The following is a 26,792-nucleotide window of genomic DNA, read 5'->3' as shown; positions in this document are numbered from 1 at the left end:
AATAATCATGATCATAAAGTCACATGAACCCCAAAATAGTACCAATAAAAACTACAACCCGTCCCGCAAAAAACAAGCTTTTTTGACTGAAAAATAAAAAATGTATGGCTCTCCGATTATGGTGACACAGAAAATAAATTATTTTATAAAGAAGTGATTTTGTTGCACAAACGCTGCAAAACATAAAAAAACAATATACATATGGTATCGCCGTAATCGTACCGACCCGCAGAATAATATAAAACTGTCACTTATAGCGCATAATGAACGCCGTAAGAAATAAAGAATTTAAACCGCCAAAATCACTGTTTTTTGGTCACCTTAGCTGTAAATAAAATGTAATAAAAAGTGATCAAAAAGTTGCATGTACCAAAAAATGGTACCAATGGCACCGAAACGACAGCTCGTCCCGACAAAAATAAGCCCTCACAATACTCAATTGAGTTTTTTCTTTGTAAAAGTAGTAAAATATATAAAAAAAACTATATACATTTGGTATCACCGTAATCTAATTGACCCGCAGAATAAAGTTAAGTTGTCTTTTTCACTGCACGGTGAAAGCGGTAAAAATGAAACCCCCCAAAAAATGGCAGAATCACAGTTTTTCCCAATCTCACCCTGCAAAGAATTTTATTTTCCGTTTCCCAGTATATTATATAGTACTTTAAATGTTGTCAATAGAAACTACAACTCCTTCCGCAAAAAAATAAGCCCTAACACCACTCTATTGATGGAAAAATAAAAAAGGTGAATTAATTTCTAATAAAAAAAACTATTATTACCACATGTGGGGTATTGTCGTACTCGGAAGAGATTGCGTTACAAATGTTGGGCGGCTTTTTCTCCTTTATCCCTTGTGAAAATGAAAAATGAAACATTTTAGTGGACAAAAATGTTGATATTCATTTTCACGGCCTAATTCTACTAAATTCTGCAAAAAACCTGTGGGGTCAAAATGCTAACTGTACCCCTAGACAAATTCCTTGAGGGGTATAGTTTCCCAAATGGGATCACTTTTGGGGGGTTTACACGGTTTTGGTACTTCCAGTGCATTGCAAATGAGTCACGGCTCCGAAAACCAAGACAGCAAAATCTGCGCTCCATAATCCAAATGACACTCCTTCCCTTCTGAGTCCTGCTGTGGGTCCAAACAGCAGTTTATTACCACATATGGGGTATTGCCGTAATCGGGAGAAGATGCTTTATAAATGTTGGGGTGCATTTTATTCTTTATTCCTTGTAAATATTACAAATTACAAGATTTTTATTTTCACAGACTAACTCCAATAAATATAGCAAAATACCTTTGGGGTCAAAATGCTAACTATACCCATAGATAAATTCCTTGAGGTGTGTAGTTTCCAAAATGGGTCACTTTTGGGGGGTTTGCACACCACAAGACCTCTTCAAACCTGACATGGTGCCTAAAATATAATCTAAAAAAAAGCAGGCCCCAAAATCCACTAGGTGCTCCTTTGCTTCAGTCCATTGGGACACTAGGGCCACATGTGGGATATTTCTAAAAACTGCAGAATCTGGTCAATAAATATTGCGTTGCGTTTCTCTAGTAAAACTTTCTGTGTCACAGAATTTTTTTTATTACAAATGAATTTCGTAAAAAAAAAAAATAATTTGTAAATTACCCCTCTACTTTGCTTTATTTCCTGTGAAACTTTCTGAATGCTGTTTTGAATACTTTGAGGGGTGCCGTTTTTAAAATAGGGTGATTTATTGGGAAATTCTATTATATAAGGCCCTCAAAACCACTTCAGAACTAAACTGGCTCCTGTAAAACAGCCTTTTGAAATTTTCTTGAAAATATGAGAAATTGCTGCTAAAGTTCTAAGCCTTGTAGCATCCTAGAAAAATAAAAGGATGTTCAAAAAAACAATGCAAACATAAAGTAGACATATGGTAAATGTTAACTAGTGACTATTTTGTGTTTACTATCTGTTTTACAAGCAGATACATTTACAAAAATGCTAAGTTTTGCAAATTTTCTCAAAATGTTGGTGTTTTTCACTAATAAATATTGAATTTTTCCAGTAACATAAAGTACAATATGTCATGATATGTAAACAATCTCAGAATCTCTTGGATAGGTAAAAGCATTCCCAAGTTATTAACACGTAAAGTGACACATGTCAGATTTGAAAAAATCGGCTGTGCCACAAGGCCAAAATAGGCTGCGTCCTAAAGGGGTTAAGGCAGTGACTGCATGGAGACATTTTGTAGAGATACATGGTTTTTTTGTTCCAGCTATTGGCTAAGTTCTTGTAGAGATCAGGTTCACTCAAATTTCATATAAGTGAAGCCTGATTCTTTTTGACTGCCAAGCTTTTCGTTTAAACTCTGCTAGTTCTGATAGGCTTCTGGATATAAGCACAAGCCCACCATCAAGCTCAACAGGAAGTCAAGGCATAGAGAGCTGGTTTAATTACAAAGATAGAAGCCATTTACAAAAATAACAGAAACCTAAGTGCCGTACATATACTGAGAAACATTAGCCTTATTAAGTGGTGTCCAGGAGGTCTGTAGAGGGCCTGTGCATTTGGATAGAATAAATAAATCTTAAAAAATCTAAACCATGGAATTGATATACTAGAAGACCCAACTAGAGGTGAAGCTCTGTTGGATCTGGTCATTTCTAATAATGCAGATCTTGTTGGGAATGTCAATGTTCGTGAAAACCTCGGTAACAGTGATCATAATATAGTTACATTTTACCTATACTGTAAAAAACAAACGCAGGCTGGGAGGGCAAAAACATTTAATTTTAAGAAAGCCAATTTCCCCAGGATGAGGCTGCAATTCAGGATAAATGGGAGATTTTCAAATCTACTTTGAGTTATTATAGTGCAAAATTTATTCCTATAGGTAACAAGTATAAATGACTCAAATTAAACCCCACATGGCTTACACCTTCTGTGAAAGGGGCAATACATGACAAAAAAAGGGCATTTAAAAAATACAAATCTGAGGGTACATCTGCAGCCTTTGTAAAATATAAAGAGCTTAATTAAATCTGTAAAAATGTAATAAAATTAGCAAAAATACAAAATGAAAGGCAGGTGGCCAAGGATAGTAAAACAAATCCCCAAAAATTCTTCAAGTATATAAATGCTAAAAAGCCAAGGTCTGAACATGTAGGACCCCTAGATAATGGTAATGGGGAGTTGGCCACAGGGGATCAAGAGAAGGCAGAGTTACTAAATGGGTTCTTTAGCTCTGTATATACAACAGAAGAAAGAACAGCTGATGTAGCCGGTGCCAGTGCTGTTAATATATCAATTGATATACTGAATTGGATGAATGTAGAGATGGTCCAAGCTAAATTAAATAAAATAAATGTGCACAAGGCCCCGGGACCAGATGGGTTACACCCTAGAATTCTTAAAGAGCTTAGTTCAGTTATTTCTGTCCCCCTTTTCATAATATTCAGAGAATCTCTAGTGACTGGTATAGTGCCAAGGGACTGGCGCAGCGCAAATGTGGTGCCTATTTTCAAAAAGGGCTCTAGGTCTTCCCCGGGTAATTATAGACCAGTAAGCTTAACATCCATCGTGGGGAAAATGTTTGAGGGGCTATTGAGGGATTATATACAGGATTATGTGACAATAAATAGCATTATAAGTGACAGCCAGCACGGTTTTACTAAGGACAGAAGTTGTCAAACTAACCTAATCTGTTTTTATGAAGAGGTGAGCAGAAGTCTAGACAGAGGGGCCGCTGTGGACTTAGTGTTTTTGGACTTTGCAAAGGCATTTGACACTGTCCCCCATAGACGCCTAATGGGTAAATTAAGGACTATAGGTTTAGAAAATATAGTTTGTAATTGGATTGAGAATTGGCTCAAGGACCGTATCCAGAGAGTTGTGGTCAATGATTCCTTCTCTGAATGGTCCCCAGTTATAAGTGGTGTACCCCAGGGTTCAGTGCTGGGACCACTATTATTCAACTTATTTATTAATGATATAGAGGATGGGATTGATAGCACTATTTCTATTTTTGCAGATGACACCAAGCTATGTAATATAGTTCAGACTATGGAAGATGTTCATGAATTGCAGGCAGATTTAAACAAACTAAGTGTTTGGGCGTCCACTTGGCAGATGAAGTTTAATGTAGATAAATGTAAAGTTATGCATCTGGGTACCAACAACCTGCATGCATCATATGTCCTAGGGGGAGCTACACTGGCGGATTCACTTGTTGAGAAGGATCTGGGTGTAATAATCTGCAGCATCATATGTCCTAGGGGGCGCTATACTGGGGGAGTCACTTGTTGAGAAGGATCTGGGTGTACTTGTAAATCATAAACTCAATAACAGCATGCAGTGTCAATCAGCTGCTTCAAAGGCCAGCAGGATATTGTCGTGTATTAAAAGAGGCATGGACTTGCGGGACAGGGATGTAATATTACCACTTTACAAAGCATTAGTGAGGCCTCATCTAGAATATGCAGTTCAGTTCTGGGCTCCAGTTCATAGAAAGGATGCCCTGGAGTTGGAAAAAATACAAAGAAGAGCAACGAAGCTAATTAGGGGCATGGAGAATTTAAGTTATGAGGAAAGATTGAAAGAATTAAACCTATTTAGCCTTGAAAAAAGACGACTAAGGGGGGACATGATTAACTTATATAAATATATTAATGGTACATACAAAAAATATGGTGAAATCCTGTTCCTTGTAAAACCCCCTCAAAAAACAAGGGGGCACTCCCTCCGTCTGGAGAAAAAAAGGTTCAAGCTTCAGGGGCGACAAGCCTACTTTACAGTGAGAACTGTGAATCTATGGAATAGCCTACCGCAGGAGCTGGTCACAGCAGGGACAGTAGATGGCTTTAAAAAAGGGTTAGATAATTTCCTAGAACAAAAAAATATTAGCTCCTATGTGTAGAAATTTTTCCTTCCCTTTTCCCTTCCCTTGGTTGAACTTGATGGACATGTGTCTTTTTTCAGCCGTACTAACTATGTAACTATATGTAACTATGTATGTAACTATGTATAGGGTTGTTAGGGAAAACGCAAAATTAAAAGATATGTTTTAGAGCCTATTCCCACTGCGTTCGCCCTGTCCATCGGAGGTATATATTTGGACGTATTCCTGACATATACAGTATTGTGCAAAAGTTTAAGGTAGTTGTGGAAAAATGCTGCAAAGTAGAATACTTTAACCCCTTAACGCATTAACACGTAACTGTAAGTAATAAGGGTTAATGGGCAGTACGGGCTGAGCTCGCTCCACACACAGCGGGTGATGGCTATGTTACACAGCTGACACCTCACTGCAAAGGGCAGAATCAAAGTTCACTTTGATTCCGCCCGTTTAACACCTTAAATGCTACGGTCAATCGCGACCGCAGCATTTAAAGTGTTAGAGTCAGGGGGTGCACCCTCAAACAAGCCATTGCCCCCCCCCTCGCACAGTGGCGGATCATCATTAGGGCGGTTCGGGTGGCCGCCCGGGGCCCAAGGCTCCCAGGGGGCCCATGGCCGCCCGAACCACACATGAAACCACAGTTCCCCTCCGGGGCCCCGGTGCTAGCGGCAGCCACATTCATTTGCATCGGAGTCCACAGGTGTGGAAATGTTGGAAAAGTGAGGAGCCGAAGACATCTGAGTTGCAAATTCTGCAGAAATAAGCCATGGCCGGGAGAAGTCATCATGAGCTCTGGACCGGATGGAGAAGAAAAGAGGGAAAAAAATACTAGAATCTGAGACGTCGTCACCTGTGAGTCACTAGATTTATAGAGAATCTGTCACCTCTCCTGACATGTTTATTATAATACCCTTGTATTTCACAAAAAGTCTTTCTGCAGTCCAGGACTGATAGACAATTCCCCTTGTCAGGAGGATGTGTCCCTGCACAGTGTGATACTGTCAGTATGTAGGGACACAGCCCTGTGACAAGGGGAATCATAACACTTGCCCAAAAAGGTAGTGTTAAAAATAGTTACGGCGCGGCAGGGCGGCGGTGAGGAAGGGAGGCCCAAGTTTGGGTAACAGTCCAGGGCCTATGGTCTACTTAATCCGCCACTGCAACTGCGGCACAATCGGCTGGTAACAATGGTTGTTATGGCAGCCTGGGGGCCTAACCAAGGCCCCTAGGTCCGCCATCTTTGTACTCCTCCGATGCTCTGCTCCCGACAGGGCTTCAAAGAACACTGTCAGAATTACGATATACTGCAATACATTAGTATTGCAGTATATCATGCCAGCGATACAACTATCACTGCTTCAAGTCCCCTAGGGGGACTAATAAAAAAAAGTAAAAAACAGTTAAATAAAGGTTTTTTTTATGTTCCAAAAAAATGTAAATATTAAAAGTTAAAAAAAAACCTTATCACATTTTTTCCCTAAATCAATGTTGAAAAAAAAAAAGTTAACATAACTGGTATCGCTGTGTCCGTGAAAGTCTGAACTATCACAATATAGCGTTGTTTAACATGTTCGGTGAATTCTGTAAAAAAAAATATATATATATATATATATATATATATATATAAAAAAAATATATAAAACACGCAAATTGCTGTTTTTTGGTCACCTTAGCGCGCCAAAAAAAATGAAATAAAAAGTTATTAAAAAGTCGCATATACCCCAAAATGGTATCGGTGAAAACGACAGCTCACCCCGCAAAATTTAAGCCCTCTATCACTAAATTGATGGAAAAATTAAAAAGTTATGGCTTTCAGAATATATATATTTTTAAAAGTGGTAAAACATAAAACAAAACATTGAAATTTGGTATCGCCGTAATCGTATCAACCTGTAGAATAAGGTGAACTTGTCGTTTTTACCAGCTGATGGTCGCATCAAAAACTCAACCCTCCCAAAAAATGGCGTAATCGCTGTTTTTTGCCCATTTCACCCCACAAATAATTTTTTTCCAGCTTCTCAGCACATTATGCGGTACAATAAATGGTGCCATGAAAAACTACAACTTGTCCCGCAAAAACAAGCCCTCATGTGGCGATATAGACGAAAAATAAAAAAAAATTATAGCTTTTGGACGGTGGGGAGGAAAAACAAAAGTGAAAATACGAAAAATGGCTGAGAAGGGAAGGGGTTAAAAATAGAAGCGTTAATAGTTTTTTTTTATCAATTAACAAAATACAAAGTTAATGAACAAAAGAGAAATCTAAATCAAATCAATATTTAGCATGACCACCCTTTGCCTTCACAACAGAATCAATTCTTCTCGGTACTTGCACACAGTTCTTGAAGGCACTCGGCAGGGAAGTTGTTCCAAACATCTTGGAGAACTAAGCGCAAATCTTCTGTGGATGTCGATTCCTCAAATCCTTCTGTCTCCATGATGTTTAGATCAGGGCTCTGTGGGGGGCATGTCAGTAATTCAAGGGCTCCTTGTTCTTCTTCATGCTGGACAGTTCTTAATGGCATTAGTTGTATGTTTGGGGTCGTTGTCCTGCAGCAGAATAAATTTGGAGACAATTAGACGCCTCCCTGATGGTATTGGATGATGGATAAGTATCAGCCTGTAATTCTCAGCAATGAGGACACAATTAATCCTGACCAAATCACCAACTCCACTTGCTGAAATGCAGCCCCAAACTTGCAAGGACCTCCACCAGAACCTCCAGCCTGCTTCACTGTTGCCTGCAGACACTCATTATTATACCCAGGGGCGTATACCCAGGAAAGACTGGGCCCCATAGCAAACTCTTGACCCCCCCCCCCCGGGTGCCACAAGCAGCCCCCCTTATAAATAGTGCCCCCTGTAGAAGGTGCCATACAGCCCCCCTTTAGACAGTGCTATATAGCCCCGCCTATAGACAGTGGCACACCCCGTTTGTAGATAGTGCCCCCACCTGCCTGTAATGGCAGGGGAGTAGGGAAACAGACAGTGAGCCCTAATCTCCCCACCACTCAGTCCCTGCCTACTTGCCACGACCCGCCCTAGGCGACGGGGTACAACTGGGCAACGGTCCCTACGCTCAGTAGGTGCACGACAGACAAACAGACAAGGGGACACAAGCAAAGGGAAATGGGGCAGTTGCCCACGGCAACACCGTGAGCAACAAGAGAGGTGAACGAGCCGAGTCAAACCAGGAATGTACGAGGTACCAAACGCAGAGCAGGAGAGTAGTCAGTAAGCCGGGGTCAGTATGAAGCAAAGTCAAATAGCTAGGAGCTGCAGCAAGACCAGGAAACCACACGAGAAGAATCACAGGCAAAGGAGGAACAGGAAAGGTAGGTATAAATAGACAGAGGGCGGGAGCTAGCTCCGTCTGGCTAGGCTGCGATAGGCTCTCCCACTCCTAAGCCTGCCATCCTGAGTGGTGGAAGATGGAGTCAGTCTCAGAGACATAGAACCAGGTGCAGACTGATTACCCATGGGCGTATACACAGAAGTTGTGCCTGGCAGATCCTTTACACTGCCCCTTGTAGATAGTGCCATACAGCCCCCCTGTAGATATTGCCATAAAGCCCCCACTGTATATAGCGCTATACAGCTCCCACTGTATATAGTGCCACACAGCCCCCCCCCTTAGTAGAAAGTGCCACACGCAGACTACTGTAGATTGCGCCACACTCAGCCCCCTGTAGATGGAGCCACAGCCCTCCCCCTTGTAAATAGTGCCATACAGTTCCCCCTGGTGTATAGTGCCACACAGCTCCCCCTTGTGTATAGTGCCACACAGCTTCCCCTTGTGTATAGTGCCACACAGCTCCCCCTTTGTGTATAGTGCCACACAGCCCCCCCCCCCCTTGTGTACAAGGCAATGGCGCATCCGAGAAAGTTATATCAGCCAGGGAGATGTCAGTAAAACATGGAAAGTTGGGTTTGGAGTCAGGACTATGTGACTCTTCAGGATAGCGGCACCGCCCCATGACCCTCTAATGAGTAATTAGCATATAGTGTGTGTCGTTTTAAAAGTGGATTTTAGGAATTTTGCTGCATCTGAAAAAAACATACAAGGGAATCTTTGGAAATATTGTCAGGTCATGTATTACCACATGGTGGCGGTTCAAGGGGTTAAAGCTACCTGACAGATTCCCATTAAATATACAATGAATTGAGAACAATTCCATCTGCCCTGCAATTTTCTTCTTATAAATATATCCTATATAACTACAGATCCAGAACCAAGATCTGACATATATACAGTACCACAACCAAGCTCAGTACATAAATACAGCACAAGAACCAAGCTAAGTACATAAATACAGCACAAGAACCAAGCTAAGTACATAAATACAGTACCACAACCAAGATTAGTACATATATACAGCACTAGAACCAAGCTCAGTACATAAATACAGCACTAGAACCAAGTTTTGACATATATACAGCACCAGAACAAGCTCAGTACATATATACAGCACTAGAACCAAGCTCAGTACATAAATACAGCACTAGAACCAAGCCCATACATATATACAGCACCAGAACAAATCTCAGTACATAAATACAGCACCAGAACAAAGCTCAGTACATAATTACAGCACCAGAACAAAACTCATTACATATATACACAGCACCAAAACCAATCTCATACATATATACAGCACCAGAACAAAGCTCAGTACTTACATACAGCATCAGAACCAAGATCGGTACATATATACAGCACCAGAACAAATACAGCTCAATTTAGTGCAACCCCTGCCGTATAGGTTTGTATGGCGTAAAACTACAGCTCCCAGCATGGCCCGAACAATGGTGAGGATATGCTGGGAGATGCTGTTTCACAAAAAAAATCATATCATAATTATACCACCCATCATCTCGCTGCAGATCTTACAGTGACTACAATACTGATTAGAGGCAGAATAAACATTTACATTAAGTGACTCCCCGGTGACGTCAAAGATTCTTGTTCTTTTCTTCTCTCTCCGCTCCACCTATGATGGATTTCAACCGGCCATGACCCATTTCTGCAGTTTTCCGCTCAGATGTCTTCAGTTTCTCACTTTTAAAACATTTCTGCGCCTATAAACAAAGTTACAATTCTCAACACCTCTTGCACCTCTAACTATAATAGCGCCATACACTGTGTCCCTGATTATAATAGTACACTGTCACACACACACACACACCATGCCCCCTGTAGATGGTGCCCCCATAGCCACCGGCTGCCCTACATATAGCTTATCCTATAGGTAGTGCTCCATGTATAGCCCACCTCTGTAGACAGTGCCCTACATATAGCCACCCTGTTGCTAGTGCCCACAGGTAACCCACCCCTGTATATAGTGTCCCACATATAGCCCACCCCTATAGAAAGTGCCCTAAAAATAGCTCCCCTGTAGATAGTGCTCTACATATAGCCAACCCCTGTACAGTTTCTCACATATAGCTCCCCCTGTATATAGTGCCCCACATATAGACCACCCTGTAGATAGTGCCCCACTTATAGACCCTCCCTGTAGATAGTGCCCCACATATAGACCCTCGCTGTAGATAGTGGCCCACATATAGACCCCCCTGTATAAAGTGGCACACATCCCCACATATAGACCCCCCTGTATATAGTGGCACACATATAGACGACCCCCCTGTAGATAGAGCCCCCACTATAGATAATGCCACATTATAAGTGGCCTATCTCCTACATAAGGAGATCGGTGCTATAATGTAGGTGACAGCAGTGTTTTTTATTTAGAAAAACTATCTATTTTTACCACGTTAGGAGTGATTTTAGCTTTATGCTAATTAGTTTCTTAATGCCCAAGTGGGCGTGCTTTTACTTTAGACCAAGTGGGCATTGTACAGAGGAGTGTATGACGCTGACCAATCAGCGACCAATCAGCGTCATACACTTCTCTCCATTTATTTACACAGCAGATAGCGATATAGCTATATCACTATGTGCAGCCACATAAACACACTATAACGTTACTGCAGTGTCCTGACAATGAATATACAATACCTCCAGCTAGGACGTGATGTGTATTCAGAATCCTGACACTTCTGAATCTTTTCTGTGAGATTTCCATCAAGGCAAACAATCTCACGAGATTATGCTGTAAACTGTCATTTAAAACGAGATTACGTTTGCCTGGAAATCTCACATAAAAGATTCAGAAGTGTCAGGATTCTGAATACACATCACGTCCTGGCTGGAGGTAATGTATATTCATTGTCAGAACACTGCAGTAACGTTAGTCTTTGTGTATGTGGCTGCACATAGCGATATAGCTATATCGCTATGTGCTGTGTAAATGAATGGAGAGAAGTGTATGACGCTGTTTGGTCAGGGTCATACACTCCTCTGTACAACACTCACTTGGTCTAAAGTAAAAACACGCCCACTTGGGCTTTAAGAAACTAATTAGCATAAAGCTAAAATCGCTCATAAAGTGGTAAAAATGGATTGTTTTTCTAAATAAAAAGCACTACTGTCACCTACATTATAGCGCCCATCTCCTTATGTAGGAGATAGGTGATAGAGTCTCTTTAACAGTTTTATGAGAAAAAAAACCAAAACATACTCACATGATCCCGTTCCTGTTCGCTGGCGATGCAGATCTGCTCTCCTCTGAGCGGGTCCGCAGGAGCTGAACAAGCGTCGTCCAATGACGCTGATTGGCGGGGCAGAATGAATTGCCCCGTCAATCAGCGCTTTTCAAGCATGGAAGCGGCGCGATGACGTCATCGTGCCGCTAGCCAATCAGCGCCATTGTAAATCACTGAATGGCCGGACACGGTACATGCCCGGCTATTCAGCGCTAATGCATGTATTTGGCTGTTGCTAGCATCGGGGCCCCTTCCGGTGCTAGCGACGCCTACAGGCATGACAGAGCCTGTATCGCCTGGCCCATACTTGTTGGAGGCTCGGCGGCTCGGGCCCCATAGTAACGGCGCTACTGCTGTAGCAGCCATAACGGCTGCTAGCAGCACCACCGAGTATATGGGGGGGGGCGTGTCGGCTGGCGGCACGGGCCTCCTCAAGCCCCGGGCCCCGTAGCAGCAGCTACGGTTGCTACCGCGGTAGTTACGCCACTGATTATACCGTTCTCAAGGACCCTCCACCGTGCTTCACTGCTGCCTGCAGACTCATTATTGTACCGCTCTCCAGCTCTTGGCAAACAAACTGCCTTCTGTTACAGCCAAATATTTCAAATTTTGACTCATCAGTCCAGACACCTGCTGCCATTTTTCTACACCTCAGTTCCTATGTTTTCGTGCTTAGTTGAGTCGCTTGGCCTTGTTTCCACATCAAAGGTATAGCTTTTTGGCCGTAATTGTTCCATGAAGACCACTTCTGGCCAGACTTCTACGAACAGTAGATAGTGTACCTGGGTCCCACTGATTTCTGCCAGTTCTGAGCTGATGGCACTACTGGACATTTTTCATTTAGAAGGGACGTAAGAATGATGTATCTTTGATCTGCTGCACTAAGTTTCCTTGACCGATTACTGTGTCTACGGTCCTCAACATTGCCTGTTTCTTAGTGGTTCTTCAAAAGAGCTTGAACAGTACATCTTGAAACCCCAGTCTGCCTTGAAATCTTTGCCTCGGAGAGACCTTGCTGATGCAGTATGACTACCTTGCGTCTTGTTGCTGCCATCAGTCTTGCCATGGTAGACCTGTGACATGAAACAGTCTTTCAAAACCTCACCTTTGTAGCAGAGTTTGGCTGTCCCGTGTCTGGGTGAGCAGTTTTAAGCTTCCTACATACACAGCTGTTTCTGTCACATTTAATGACTGTTTCAACCTACATATGAAAATGATGATCATTATCACCTGTTTGGTGTGATTGGTTAATCATCCACCTGACTATAATCCTACAAAATACATGACTTTGTGCAAGTGTACCTAGAAGAATTGATGCTATTTTGTGAAGGTGTTATTGAGGACAGGAGTGGAGGAGAGGTAACAGACTGAGCTACGTAATGGTAAGAGCAGAGTTCACAGCAGCACAGAGTATTTCAGGAGAGGAGCGTGCAGATTCTGTGCTGCTGTGAACTCTGCTCTTACCATTACGTAGCTCTCAGTCTGTTACCTCTCCTCCACTCCTGTCCTCAATAACACCTTCACATGATTGGCAAGTCACCACCCCGCACAAGATCCGCACGCTCATCTCCTGAAATACTCTGTGCTGCTGTGAACTCTGCTCTCACCATTACGTGGTGACTTGCCAATCATGTGACGGTGTTATTGAGGTCAGGAGTGGAGGAGAGGTAACAGACTGAGAGCTACGTAATGGTAAGAGCAGAGTTCACAGCAGCACTGAATCTGCACGCTCATCTCCTGAAATACTCTGTGCTGCCTTAAACTCTGTGGACAGGTCAGGATCCTGTTTCTTTTAAATGCTGCACTGTAGCGCAGCCTTATATAGTGGATCGAGCGGGTTCCCCAGCAGCATTTAAAAGAAACAGGATCCTGACCTGTCCACAGAGTTTAAGGCAGTGCAGCACAGAGTATTTCAGGAGAGGAGCGTGTGATTGGCTGCATAGGCCGGTGCAGCCTGTGCTTGGCTGCAGAGGCCGCTGCAGCCTGTGATTGGCTGCAGAGGCAGTCACGTGCAATGAAGCGTCATCCCTGGAGGCCGGCCTTCTGACGTCATCCTGCCGTGTGTGACCGCCACTACAGCCTGTGATTGGCTGCAGCGGCGACATGGATGAAACGTCATCGCTGGAGGCCGGACAGGAGGAATGTAAGTATGAACGTATTTATTTTTTATTTTTTTATTACATTAAAATTGTATTTTCCGTGCGCCGAGCATGTACTGTGAAGGTTGCTGAAAGAGTTAGTGCAGCCCATAAACTCTTTCAGCACCCTGGACAGTACCATGCTCGGCGCACGGAAATTACAGGTTCGGTCAGAACTAGTTCGGTCCGAATCGAACTTTTTCGTGAAATTCGGCGAACCAGCCGAACCGAACTTTTCATAAGTTCGCTCATCTCTACTATTAACACCTATATTTGAAAGCATTCTTAATTTGCTGCATTTATCCACAACTGCCTAAAATTTTGCACAGTACTGTACCTCCAATGTATATCCAAACAGTGGCATATGTCACCCATAGTCTTTCATTGTATTCATTGTAAAAATAAAATAAATGCATACTAATCATAAATTTTTTTACCGTATACCTCAGTGTGGAAAAGCGTAGTTGAGAACCCTAATCCATACAGCTAAATAGAAAAAATACCAGTGTATACCAGTCTGACAGATTCCACAAGTACACTCTTTTGGCATCCAACCAGTGAATGGGGGCCTATGGATATGTTTAGCATAAGCCAACATGCTGACTAAGCCTGAGCTAGAATATTTGTGGTTAAAAAGATTTACAAAGCATTTAGTCTTATGATAAATTTCCCTATTTTAGACAGCTGTGTCTAGTTTCAGTTTCCCCCATGACTCTATGATCTATTTTATCTTTGAGGACAATCAAACTTTACTAATCTAGATACCTGAAGATGTCTAGAAGCAGGGCCATACATACCATAGCAGCAGACTATGTAGCTGCTATTCGGCCATTCTAAAAAAGGGGCAGAGCCTTGATTGGCACCATCCCCTTTGCTTCTGGGTGGAGCATTCCCTTCTCCAGAGAAACTGCATTATTAGCAAGCATGGGATTGCAAACCGGCTCAAGGGTCATAGAAAGTCTATGAGCCCGTACTCCGATACATCGGTTTTCCGGAAAAAGCCAAACAGACACGAAGCGGCTGAGCGCTCACACGAGCACTTCAGCTGCTTCGTTCTAGTGATAGGTGGGGGTCCCAGTGCTCGGACCCCACCAATCCGAACTTCTGACATGTCACTATGACATGTCAGAAGGTTGTCAAACAATTAGCTACACTTTAAGCATTTAGAGATAAGTATACATCGTAATGGGGAAGGGGGGGGGGGCAAGAACATCTTTCGGCCAGCACCTGTACATCTATTCAATAGGTTCCTTATCTTGACATAGACCAGTTCCAACCTATAATCCTACCATGTTGAACCACAGGAAGGTAAAAACCCCCATGAGTTTAAGGCCAATTGTCTGTTTTGGCAATCAGAATAAATCCCTGGATCAACGTCCCATCTCCAAAATCTAGTAACCATAACTAGTAATATTATGTTTTTCAAGAAAGGTGCACTGGCCGTCCTTGAACTTGCTCAATGAATCAACCATCAAAACATCCTGTGGCAGAGAGTTCCATAGTCTCACCGCTCTTACAGTAAAGAATCCCGTCTATGACTATGGTGAATCCTTCATAGACGTAGAGGATGCCCCCTTGTCATGGTTACAGGCCTAGTTGTAAAAGATCATTAGAAAGATCTTTGTACTGTACAATTATATATTTGTATATTGTAATTAGATCGCCTCAAAGCCGTATTTTTTTCTAAACTGAATAACCCCAAGCTTGATAACCTTTCTTGGTGCTGCAATTTACCCATTCGACTACGCACCCCTGTCTAGCCAGTGCCAAATGATTGCAGCAATGTGAATCCACTTCTGTGGCGACTACTCCTCCCATCTTGGTATTATCACTGTATCTACCTGCTCCTCCCCTGTTTAATGGTGACCCTAAAGACAGTTGTAGTTTCAACTATTGCACCATAAATTTTAAACGTTGTCTGCAGCAGTTCTACCGAGTAAAAGTGGCCTTCATAATTTCCTTGTTTGCTTGAGAGGCTCTGGCTTGGGCTTACTTTCTGTGAAAATGTAGTGATCGAATGGTGTCCTCCCTGTCCATTTTTCTGACTTACTTTCGGAGGGTCCTTAAAGAACCTTGCCATACTTCTTTGGCTGATTCTGCTCTTCTTCGTCTCAAGCAAGGTACTTCCTGAATCGACAAATATGCTGTCCAATTCCATATCTTGGCACCTGTGTTAGCCTGGAACAACAAAGCCCTGGAACAATGAAGCCCTGGAACAACAAAGCCCTGGAACAACGAAGCCCTGGAACAACGAAGCCCTGGAACAACGAAGCCTTGGAACAACGAAGCCCTGGAACAACGAAGTTCCAAAGCTATGAAAGCTTATTGAGCCATATCAAAGATGAACTGATAGGTTGCAAGGTTATCTCTGCATTAGATGATCTGCTTATAAAGCCTACCAGAGAGAAAATTCTGCTTCAGGCGGGATCTTAAGAAAAGGAACCTACTCAACATTTCCCACGTCTAGCTTCTTCCCTTTTTTATACCCAGGGCCGGCTCCAGGTTTATGTGGGCCCTTGGGTGACACATAATTAGTGGGCCCATTTGCAGGGGAATTCACGGCAGCAGTAGAATTCCAAAAATTGTCACTTTGTGCCCCCATATAGAAGTTAGGCCCCCAATTTGTACCCCCATAATTTAGTGCCCTCTATAGATAATGCCACACAGCTCCCATCCCACGTAGTGCCACACAGCTCCTGACGTCACTGTCACTACTAGCACTCTGCCTGGGAGTGGCGTAGCTAAAGGCTCATGGGCCCTGGTGCAAGAATTCAGCTTAAGCCACCCTACCCCTCCCAAACATCACCAGACCCCTGTGCACGCCTATGCCCAGCTGCCTTGCCCGACAGACTCCATGAATGCCCCCACAGTATAATGCCCCCATAGCTGCCCCCCAGTATAGTGACCCCCCATAGCTGCCTCTCACACAGTATAATGCTCCCCATAGCTGCCCCATACAGTATAATGCCCCCAGAGCTGCCCCATACCGTATAATGCCCCCCATAGCTGCACCATACAGTATAATGCCCCCCATAGCTGAAGCATACAGTATAATGCCCCCAATAGCTGCCCCATACAGTATAATGCCTCCAATAGCTGCCCCATACAGTATAATGCCCCATAGCTGCAGAATAATGCCCCGCATAGCTGTCCCATATAGTATAATGCCCCCATACAGTATAATGCCCTCCATAGCTGCCACATACAGTATAATGCCCCCCACAGCTGTCCCATACAGTATAATGCCCCCTCTGCAGCTACAGTAGGACCCCCTCCCATACCTAGTATAATGCCCCCATATATAGCTAATAGAAAAATAACATAATTACTTACCTACCTCCATTCCCACGACGTGTGGAGGATCCTTCTCCTTCTCTGCACTGTGCTTTGAGTGACTCGTCGCAGACAGGCGCGATCTAGTGACGTCACTACATCGCGCCTGCCTTAGCCAAGCTGCTCACGGCACAGTGAATGCTGGAGCGAGGCTCCAGCATTCAAATCAACTGAATCTGCAGGCTCAGTTGGAGGCGGGACCAGCGCGGTCAGGCTGGGACACTGCACTGGTCCTGCATCGCTGTCCATATTCACGGTCCATATATGGACAGCAATGTTAGGGGCTTTCCCAGAGACGGAGCCTGGGACTCCTCTCCTTCTTACATCACTGTCCATATATAGACAGTGATGCCTTAACGACCGCAGCGGCAGCACCCGGCGGACGAGTGGGCCCCGGCACTTGCCCAGGTTTGCCGGGTGCTGACGCCGGCCCTGATTAAACCCACCAGTCACTGCTTCAGACAAGTCCATGCAAGTGGGTTGTACAACATTGTCGGCAGAGAAACAGAATGTATCTTTCCCTATGCCTCTACTGTGGACATGAAGGTTATCCTTATGTCAATTGTCCTGTTGGTCCTTCGTAGCCTGAAAACTCCAAGGCCTTTAAAAAGAGAGAGGGAAATCACCTTGGTCCTGACACTTCCTTTCCCTGATTATATAATTCTGATTCCTCTTACCATCTGTTTCATAGCTCTTCAAGAGGTGGTGATGCCATTCGATTTTTGCAATGCCCCTGCTGTTCGCCAGAAGTTCATGAATGACATCTTTAAGAATGCTGTCAATCATTATGTCCTGGTCTAACTAGTATACATCTTAACTTACCCCCAAGTTCTAAAAAAAAACCTCATCGTTCTAACGTCCCTTCTGTATTATCACTACGGCTCTGACAGAATGACCTATATAGCCAAGTTAGAGAAATGCCTGTTTAAAAGATCCCGGTTTATATTATATCCTATGAGCGTCTTTGCATGGATCCAGTCAAAGTTTCTGCTATTCTAAACTTGCCTCACCTGCGGGTCTGAAGGCTCTACAGAAAATATGGTACTTCACAAATTCTTATCATCAAATTATTTACATTTTTCAAATACAACTCCGTAGTTGGAAATTTGCCTGTTGGTGAATCCGCACTGTCTTATGCATAGAAATAACCTGAAATATTACAGTATTCACACTGGTCACTAGAGCACACAGTAGGCTAACATTTTCTGTTTTCTGTAGGTCACCTGTCAGCTTTGCTGTGTAGATTGAGACAGAGTCAGCAGAGGATGAGGATGGCTCCCCTATCACTCTGTAGAGACTGTAATATTCTATGCATTACATAGTCCTCATAGTCTTCATGGCAGCTACCATAAAGCACACACCCTGCAAAATACAATGCAGGAAGGAACGGGGCTACTCCAATATGGCTGACACCAGGGTAGATTTAAGGCCCTATTACAGATTTTTCATTGAGGCCCAGCCCCAGGAGCTTAAACGTATGCCTCTGATCTCACCACATTATAGAAACACATCTAATATGTTAGGGGTGTCTCTGTCTCAATGCTTATTGAGTACTTCCTAAAGGAACCAGCAGAATTGAGAATGAAGTCTATAGGTTGGAACTCGGGATCAGTATAACAGAAGCAATGCAAACGTTCACAGTCTGTACTGAGGATGCACGATGCATCGAAACTTCGATACTGTTTCGATACTGTGCATCGATACTGTTTCGATACTGGTTCGATACCGTTGTTTCATGTATTTCAATACTAAGCTGTGCGGCCGCCCAGCTCAGTATTGTAACGCATGAATGTATGAGAGTGGGGCTGCGGCCGTGTAATACAGCCATTGCCGTGCTCCTGAGTCCTGAGAAATGCGCGCTGTCAGGATGATGTGATGCGACCAGCGCTGCACTAATGAGCGGCGGCACTGAAGATCAAACATGGTGGGCGCACTACAAAACACGGCCATGTTTTGTCTTCAGTGCCTGCGCCGCCGCTTATTAGTGCAGCGCCGGCCGCTTCTCCTCAGAATTTTTTTTTTTTATTACTGTTGGCAAAGTATCGTTTTGGTATCGAAATCGCAATACTACACGAAGTATCGGTATCGAAGTCCAAATTCTGGTATCGTGACATCCCTAGTCTGTACCATTATGGGATGGAAATCTGCATTTAAGCGTCTCTTGGCCGGCGCAGGGTCTTCCGTTTAGTTTGCAACAACCTCCTTAGCACCATGAGAATGGAAGCGACAACCTCTTTGAATCCAGAGGGGATTGCACAGGTCTGATTCATTCTATAATTAGATGAAGCTTCACAATTGGGTTTACACAATATCCTACAGTTATAGTTCAGACACCTGATCAAGCGTACCGCCCACCCGTTGAGTTTTTTGTGAAATTGACCTTGAACAGTGTGGAATCTATGGAAATATGCCACAAAGTGGGCGATACTTGGAGGGCTTGTGGGCGTTGTTGGGCTCAAAATGTCCCAAGGCATAACTGGTCATGAGAGTTTGTTGAACCAGTTTTGGATCCAACTCTGCCATAAAGGTCCATGTTTGTATTTCCAATTGAACCTATATCACATTGGCCTCTCTTTCCTTTTTCAGATGTCTTGACTGCTGATGTCGGAGATGACGCAGTCCTGCACTGTGTCCACACAATAGAAAACTTCATTATGGCCACTTGGGCGATGGATTTTCTTAATCGGTCTTCATGTTTTCTCTCAACCATTGGAAATGGTACCCTGGGAAACTGCAGCCATCAAATGCATCTGGATATAGATAAGAACAAAATGTCTCTCAGGATAGACAACATCATGGTCCGCAATGAAGGAAATTATACTTGTCAGGTGGTCAATAGATCGGGAACCTTTCTCTACACAGTTGTGTTACAAGTATTAGGTAAGACTAGACCACATCCACTATGAAGGCCTCCAGATATAATTTATTAATTAAATGAGTTTGCTCCTTTATAGAATAAATCACATAGAAATAAGGTGATCTTCCAACGAGGCCCATCCTATATTGGCCAACCACTACAGAGTTATACATGTATGGTCCAATAAAAATCATACAATTGTGACTAGCCCCTGTGATAACAGCTCCCCCCGCTATCAGCTCATCATCCATGGCTATGTCCTATTGTCCAAAATGGCGTTCTCATATAGGCAGTGGGGCAGATTTACTAAGACTGGCATTTATTAGGCCAGTTTTCGCTATATGCTCCGATGGAGTAGGATGCAACAGATTTATTAAGAAGTGCACGCCTCTTGATAAATCTGTTGGATCTTCCCACTGGCCATATGCCATCCATCCCCATCCCATTGGCCATAAAATAAAAAAATAAGTATATTTAACTCACTGCTCCTCTTCTCTCCGGGTCCCCTCAGTCTCCCTCAGCATGCGGAGTCTCATACAAGGTTCTGACACCGAAAAGGGTCGCGGCCTCAGATGCGTCATCAGCGCTGTGTCCCATACAACGTCAGTATGATGTATGAGCCGCAGCATGCTGACGATCCTGAGGGTACACGGAGAGGAGAAGAGGAGCAATGAGGTGAGCATAATTATTTATTTTGTATTTGTCTGAAAGGGGGAAGTCCGATTGGCGAGGCAAGGTACGGACCCGGCACGGGCCCCTACCTTGCTATGCCCCACAAAGGGAAATCTGCACCAGCTAGAAGTTGGGGTCGATTTCTACTATAATTTCCAAAAGTGGCAAGGGAGCGGTAAAAAGGCTAAAAGTGGCCATTTGTAACACAAATTGCGACTTTTGGGTCCTTTTGCACGTTTTCTACGCCAGTTTGATAAATTTCCCTCAAGGTTTCCAATAGATGGGGAACATTTACAAGGTTGTCGATATATAAAGGGGTTGTCCAACCACACTCCATGTGCCTACTAAAGCATATGTATAATCATAGACGGGATCCCGCGCTCGGGAATCTTTCTATTAACTGAAGCGTCATGGGACAACCCCTGTAAGCCACCATGTTTTGGCACATGAGTCACTCTCAGTCCCCCTAATAACTTCCTTAGGGTATGCTCCGGTAAGCACCAGTGGAACTGGGCAGAAGGCTTCATGCACATGGCAGAGTTACGGGTTCATGGGTCCCCACCACTCCAGATTTTAGTTTCTAATAATAATGTCAAGTGACTACCGCAGTCGATCACTCTGTATGTAGTAAACAGGACCCTCTGGGACCCTGTGGCAGGGGACCAGAGTTTTAAGCTAAGCATTCTAAAAAGATATTTATTTATTTTTTACCTTTTTATGTTAGGAGCCTACAAGGATATTTTAAAAATCTCTGAAAAAAACAACTTTCAATTGTTTAGCGCAAGAGTCACAATCAGTTGTTTTTTTTTTCCTTGTTTTCTTTATATTTAGCTGAACCTTTTGTATTAATAAAGATTGATGAAAATGGGCACCCAGAGTGCCAAGCAATCGGTGGGAAACCTGCGGCAAATATTTCATGGATCCCAGAGTCTACATTGAAAGTAAAGACTCGGAGTAATACAGAATTGAATGGAACGACTACAGTGATGAGCTCGTACAACACATCCAACATCACAGAAGCTACCTGTACAGTGTATCACCCCACATTTACAAGTCCTATAGAAAGACACTTATCAAGACATGCTTTGGGTTTGTATCATCCTGTGTTACACCACATGCCCCAAAAATATATCTGATATATTTGTTTATTAAAACTGTAACTTAAAGGTGTTGTCTAGTTTAGAAATCCCATTTTCATCCACCCTATTACTGAATTCCCCTGTTCAGGATCCTCATTTCTTGGCCAAAGTGGTTAGCAGTTGCAAAAAACATCACTTGCTCTGGAGGACCAGTTCTGTGCTGCATTACACAGACACCTCATTGATTTAAATGGGAACTATGTAATGCTTAATTTCTCCTGTGGTGGCGCTGCAGGGAAATTAAACACTTGCTGCCAGGTTTCCCCACAGATTACAGTTGATCACCGGGGGTCCAAGTAGGGGGATACTTTGTTATCAGCTTAGGAACCTTTCTAACATTTACCTTGAAGTAAAAAGTATGTCAACGGCTGAGGTAGTTTGGGTATGTGGGCACAAGGGAGCATGGCTGTAATACACAGTGGTAATCCCGCTACAATATCTGTTTGCTACAGTTGATCCCTTATATACAGTGATTGAAACTAATCGGGCGCTGTAACTATGGCGGCAGCCTGGGACCTGACAATGGCCATCAGGGCTGTCTTCTGTAAATGCCTCTTATGGCATGCTAGTAATTGTATCCAGGCACAATATATTGGCATATATATATATATATATATATATATATATATATATATATATATATATAAAATTAAGAAATAAAGTATTCATACAAATATACTTTAAATGTGATCGAACTGTTATCGATAACTTAGATGTGATTGGTAACCGCACGATCCTGTGTGGCAGAGACACCCGGGACCCGCTGATCTGACGGATTCAGGTCTCAGTGCATGATACAGCTGCTCTGTGTACAGGATACAAAGCAGCTGTATCTCAAAAATAATAAAAATTATTTTTAATAATAGGTAATTAGTAAGTTGCACAAAACTCACTGATATATATATATATATATATGTGTATACACACACACACACACACACACACACACACACACACATATACAGATGTAGCTATCTTTAGCTTGACTTTTAACACATTAAATACACAGTGGCTAGATCTCTTATCTTAACTTTATCAATGACTTTTGTTGTGTGATATCACGCTGCAGCAAGTTATCAGAGTCAAGATGAAGATGGCTACATACGTAGCCTTTAACCCCTTTCCGACATTTGACGTATCCATACGCCAAAGTCGGATAGTGGAAGTATGGAGCGGGCTCACGGAGTGCTATGGCTGCTTGTGGGCTTAATGAAGGCCCCCAGGTCCGCCATCTTTGTGCACCTGTTAAGTCCTTCCTCCGGCAGGGCTTAATAGATGACTGTCAGAATCACGATATACAGCAATACATTAGTATGGTAGTATATCAAGCAAGAGATCTAACGATCGCTGGTTGAAGTCCCCTAGGGGGACTAATAAAAAATGTAAACATGAGTTAAATAAAGTGTTTTTTTTGTGTAAAAATTTTTTTTTCAATTAAAAGTAAAAAAAAAAAAACATTTTCCCCCTAGAGCATAGTAAAAAAATAAAAATAAACATAATTGGTATCGCCGCGTCCGTAAAAGTCTGAACTATTACAATATATCATTATTTAACCCGCACGGTGAACGCCGTAAAAAAAAAAAAAATGGAAACGCCAGAATGTCTATTTTTTGGTCACCTCATCTCCCACAAAAAATGAAATAAAAAGTGATCAAACCGTCGCATGTACCCCAAAATGGTATTATTAAAAACTAAAGCTTATCCCACAAAAAATAAGCCCTCATACCACTTAATCGACGGAAAAATAAAAAACGTATGGCTCTCGGAATTTGGCGACGCAAAATAAATTTTCTTTTTTACTCTTGGGTTTTTACTTGTAAAAGTAGTAAAATATAATAAAAACTATATATATTTGGTATCGCCGTAATCGTATTGACCCGCAGAATAAAGTTAACATGTTGTTTTAATTGCACAGTGAATTCTGTCAAAACGGCGCGAAAGAAACCATGGAGGAATCGCTGTTTTTTTCATTTTCTACCCCACAAATAATTTTTTCCCCGTTTCCTAGTACATTATACGGCAAAATAAATGGTGCTACGAAAAACTACAACTAGGACTATGTCGATGGAAAAATAAAGACGTTATGGCTTCTGGAATGTGGGGAGGAAAAAACGAAAATTAAAATCTGAAAGTTGTTTAAGACGGGAACGGGTTAAACTAAATAATGAAATAATATTAAAACAATTATAAAACAAGTATTAAAGAGTTTTTGGAAAAGATTTACATATGTTAATCACTACATTCAATTAGTCACTAAAGACGAAGTACTTAAAGGGGATTTCCACTTTCTGACAACTGATGGTCTATCCACCAGATAGGTCATAAGTATATGATTGGTGCGTGTCCAACACACGGACCCGGCACCGATCCACCACCCCGGCTGCTTCCGGGCACCGGACGATATTTCGGGAAGCAGATGGCTCCTGTCAGAGAATAGCGGCTGAGCTGCAGTATTCAAGTGAATAGTAGCAGAGCCGCAGTTCTGCCAAACGTCCGCTATGCAGTGGTCGGAGCCACCTGCTTCCAGTTCCAACCACTGCACACCGTTCCAAACATCTGGTGCACGGAGGCAGCTTGAGAGGCAGATCGGTGCGGGGTCCGGGTGTCGGACATGCACCGATCATATACTGATGACCTATCCGGAGCATAGGTCACCAGTTGTGAGAAAGTGGGAAAACCCCTTTAATATTGGTCAAATTAGACTAGCTAATATTTGTAGAGAAGCCCTGCACTACAATATTTTTTGTAGCAAATGTGCTTTATATCCACTTTCTGTGTTTTTTTTTTTTTTTTAAAAAGGTGCAGGAGCAAATAACTTGATTCTTATCCCAGTCCTAATAATAATCTTCGTGCTGCTTCTTGGGATCGTTTTGTTTTGGCAGCGATCAAATCTCAGGTATTTCTAGCGAATTATTACATTTAAAAAAAAATATTTTGAAATTAACTATGATCATAAATTGTCAATATTGTCTAGAAAAAGAAAAATAGCCGGTGACAGCAAAGTCACTTGTTAAATATCTCTAGATAGTTCCATGCTCTGAAGATGAATCATAATCTCCATAAAATATAACAGTCCTGGTCCCAGCGGTCCTTCCGGTCTTTATTTACCAGCGGTCCTTCCGGTCTTTATTTATCAGTGGTCAACATGTGAGTGCTGCAGCCAATCAATCGGTGCCGCCATACGTAGGAAATGTAACTACTGATCAGAGGGATCAGTGGCACTGAGGCTCCAACAGTCCTTCTGGCATTGGTTACAAGCAGCCAACAATGATCACAATTAGAGGAATTGGCTGCAACTGTCATATATTGGCTGCTTGTAACAAAGGCCAGAAGGACTGTTGGAGCCTCAGTGCCAGATTGGCAGGGAAAAGAAAAGGTGAGTACCAATTTATTTTTATTTATTTTTACATTTAGAGGTATTTTTAAAAACTTTTTGCAAGTGAGGGAACCCCTTTAACCTGATCATGGCACTTTAAATATGGAGACAGCCAGGGATCTGACAATGGCCCAAAGAGTTGTCTCTTGTAAATGCCTGTTACGGCATACTAATGAATATATTGGGATACACCCTTTGAAGTCCGATCCTTGGACTAATCCCGCAAAAATGGGACTCACTTATCCTAAGGCCTACCGCCTTAGGATAGGTCATCAATGTGTGATTGGTTGGAGTCTGAGGAATTCCACCAATCAGCAGAATGAAGGGCCTGTTTAAAGTTTATCCAGACACAGTATTGGGCTCGTACGTGCGACTGTGCCTGGTATTACAGCACAGATAATTTGCGGGAAGCGCTGCAGCTCCTTTGTTCTGCTAAGGAGAGGTAATCGCTGTACTTTCCTGGAAAACACCTTCATTTTTTTCCAAAACGTAATTTACAAAACAAAAGAAAAATTTTTTTAAGAATTCCGCCACAAGACCATTCTGCTTCATTATAACATATTAATTCAACATACTCAACATACAAAATATCTGATTCAAAAATTATATAACCAGGTCCTAAAAATTCACTAATATTTTCTGTTCTCCAGAACTTGTTTCAGCACGAAAAAGGGGAGTCCGGCCACGTATGAAAATCCTGTCGTGGTGAGAACTGATTTAATCTTATTGTCATTTTTATCATTATGAGATCTGAGTTGTAATTTGAGAATTCATTACAAATCATCTGTCGTTGAGATAATTTGGGCTAAGACTCTGTTCATATGGCCTCAACCTAAGGTGGCAAAAAATCAGGGGGAAAAAAACATTACGTTTTCACAAAAAAACCTGTGTTTTTTTGACACAATTTTGTGAAAATCACATTAAATAACTTAAAAAAAGCAATAAAACAGTCATGTATGAATACAACCTAATAGACAAATAGCTTTATTGCATTATGCCCATTATATTCTATATGCTTATAGATCACTCATCTCTATTATTATTATTATTATTATTATTAGAACTACTTGTTGACTGGTTCCTCTAGTTTTCAAGTAACATTACTTTATATATAGTACTTGTAAATTATAGTAGCCATAACCAACTTTTTATACAACCTATATAGGTATTTTGTGTCAGTACCTAATCATATGTCTTTTATTTAATTTTTTTTTTTTTTATCAGATTGTGGAAGAAGTGGAGCCATATGCGAGTTTCACGGTAAAAGTCAATACCGTATACAGTTCTACCAATGACCTTGCACAATATAAAGGAACGCAACGAGCGGGACCAAAAAATGACCACTAAAATCTTCACCTTTATGTAACACAAAACTTTTACTAAATTCTTGTATCTGGATGGAGCCATTAATTTATTTTATCAAAAATAATAAATGAACACCGAACTGAGATTTGAACAAAATTGTTTCTTTTCTTTATTTGCAAATACAAATAAAAATAAATGAAACACACAGAACAAGGGTGATAAAGCACAGGGATGCTGGACAACTGGGAACCAGAATAATCAAGAACTGGAAGAACAGAACTGTGGACAATTAGAGGGCATCAAATACTGTGATTAGCAACATAGATGCAATCTATGATCAATCACCAAGGGCAGCAAACACATGGCTAGGACAAAACTAGAAGAAGCAAGGTTATCCATAGCACCGTTGTCAAGGCTGCAAAGCAAGGCAGAGGAGGCTTCAGTTCCTGGAAGTTCAGTTCCCAGACGTTCAGTTCCTGACAGTG

At 42.2% G+C, this 26,792-nt stretch overlaps 1 protein-coding gene across 1 annotated transcript in view; it reads left to right on the top strand.

Moving 5' to 3' along the window:
• The window catches only part of LOC142741652 (cell surface glycoprotein CD200 receptor 1-like), a 30,911-nt gene extending 4,476 nt beyond the window's left edge, over nucleotides 1-26,435 (top strand). The window contains exons 2-6 of the mRNA XM_075851007.1: nucleotides 19,545-19,838; nucleotides 21,319-21,576; nucleotides 24,426-24,522; nucleotides 25,653-25,707; nucleotides 26,227-26,435. Coding sequence (XP_075707122.1) covers nucleotides 19,545-19,838; nucleotides 21,319-21,576; nucleotides 24,426-24,522; nucleotides 25,653-25,707; nucleotides 26,227-26,349 — 827 coding nt within the window. The 3' untranslated portion in view covers nucleotides 26,350-26,435. The remainder of the gene's footprint in view (nucleotides 1-19,544; nucleotides 19,839-21,318; nucleotides 21,577-24,425; nucleotides 24,523-25,652; nucleotides 25,708-26,226) is intronic.
• Nucleotides 26,436-26,792: the final 357 nt, after the last annotated feature.

Source organism: Rhinoderma darwinii, chromosome 2 (assembly GCF_050947455.1).
Source record: "Rhinoderma darwinii isolate aRhiDar2 chromosome 2, aRhiDar2.hap1, whole genome shotgun sequence".
Taxonomy (NCBI): Eukaryota; Metazoa; Chordata; class Amphibia; order Anura; family Rhinodermatidae; genus Rhinoderma; species Rhinoderma darwinii.
The sequence above is the reverse complement of the archived record's forward strand: the minus strand, read 5'-3'. Positions and strand labels throughout refer to the sequence as shown.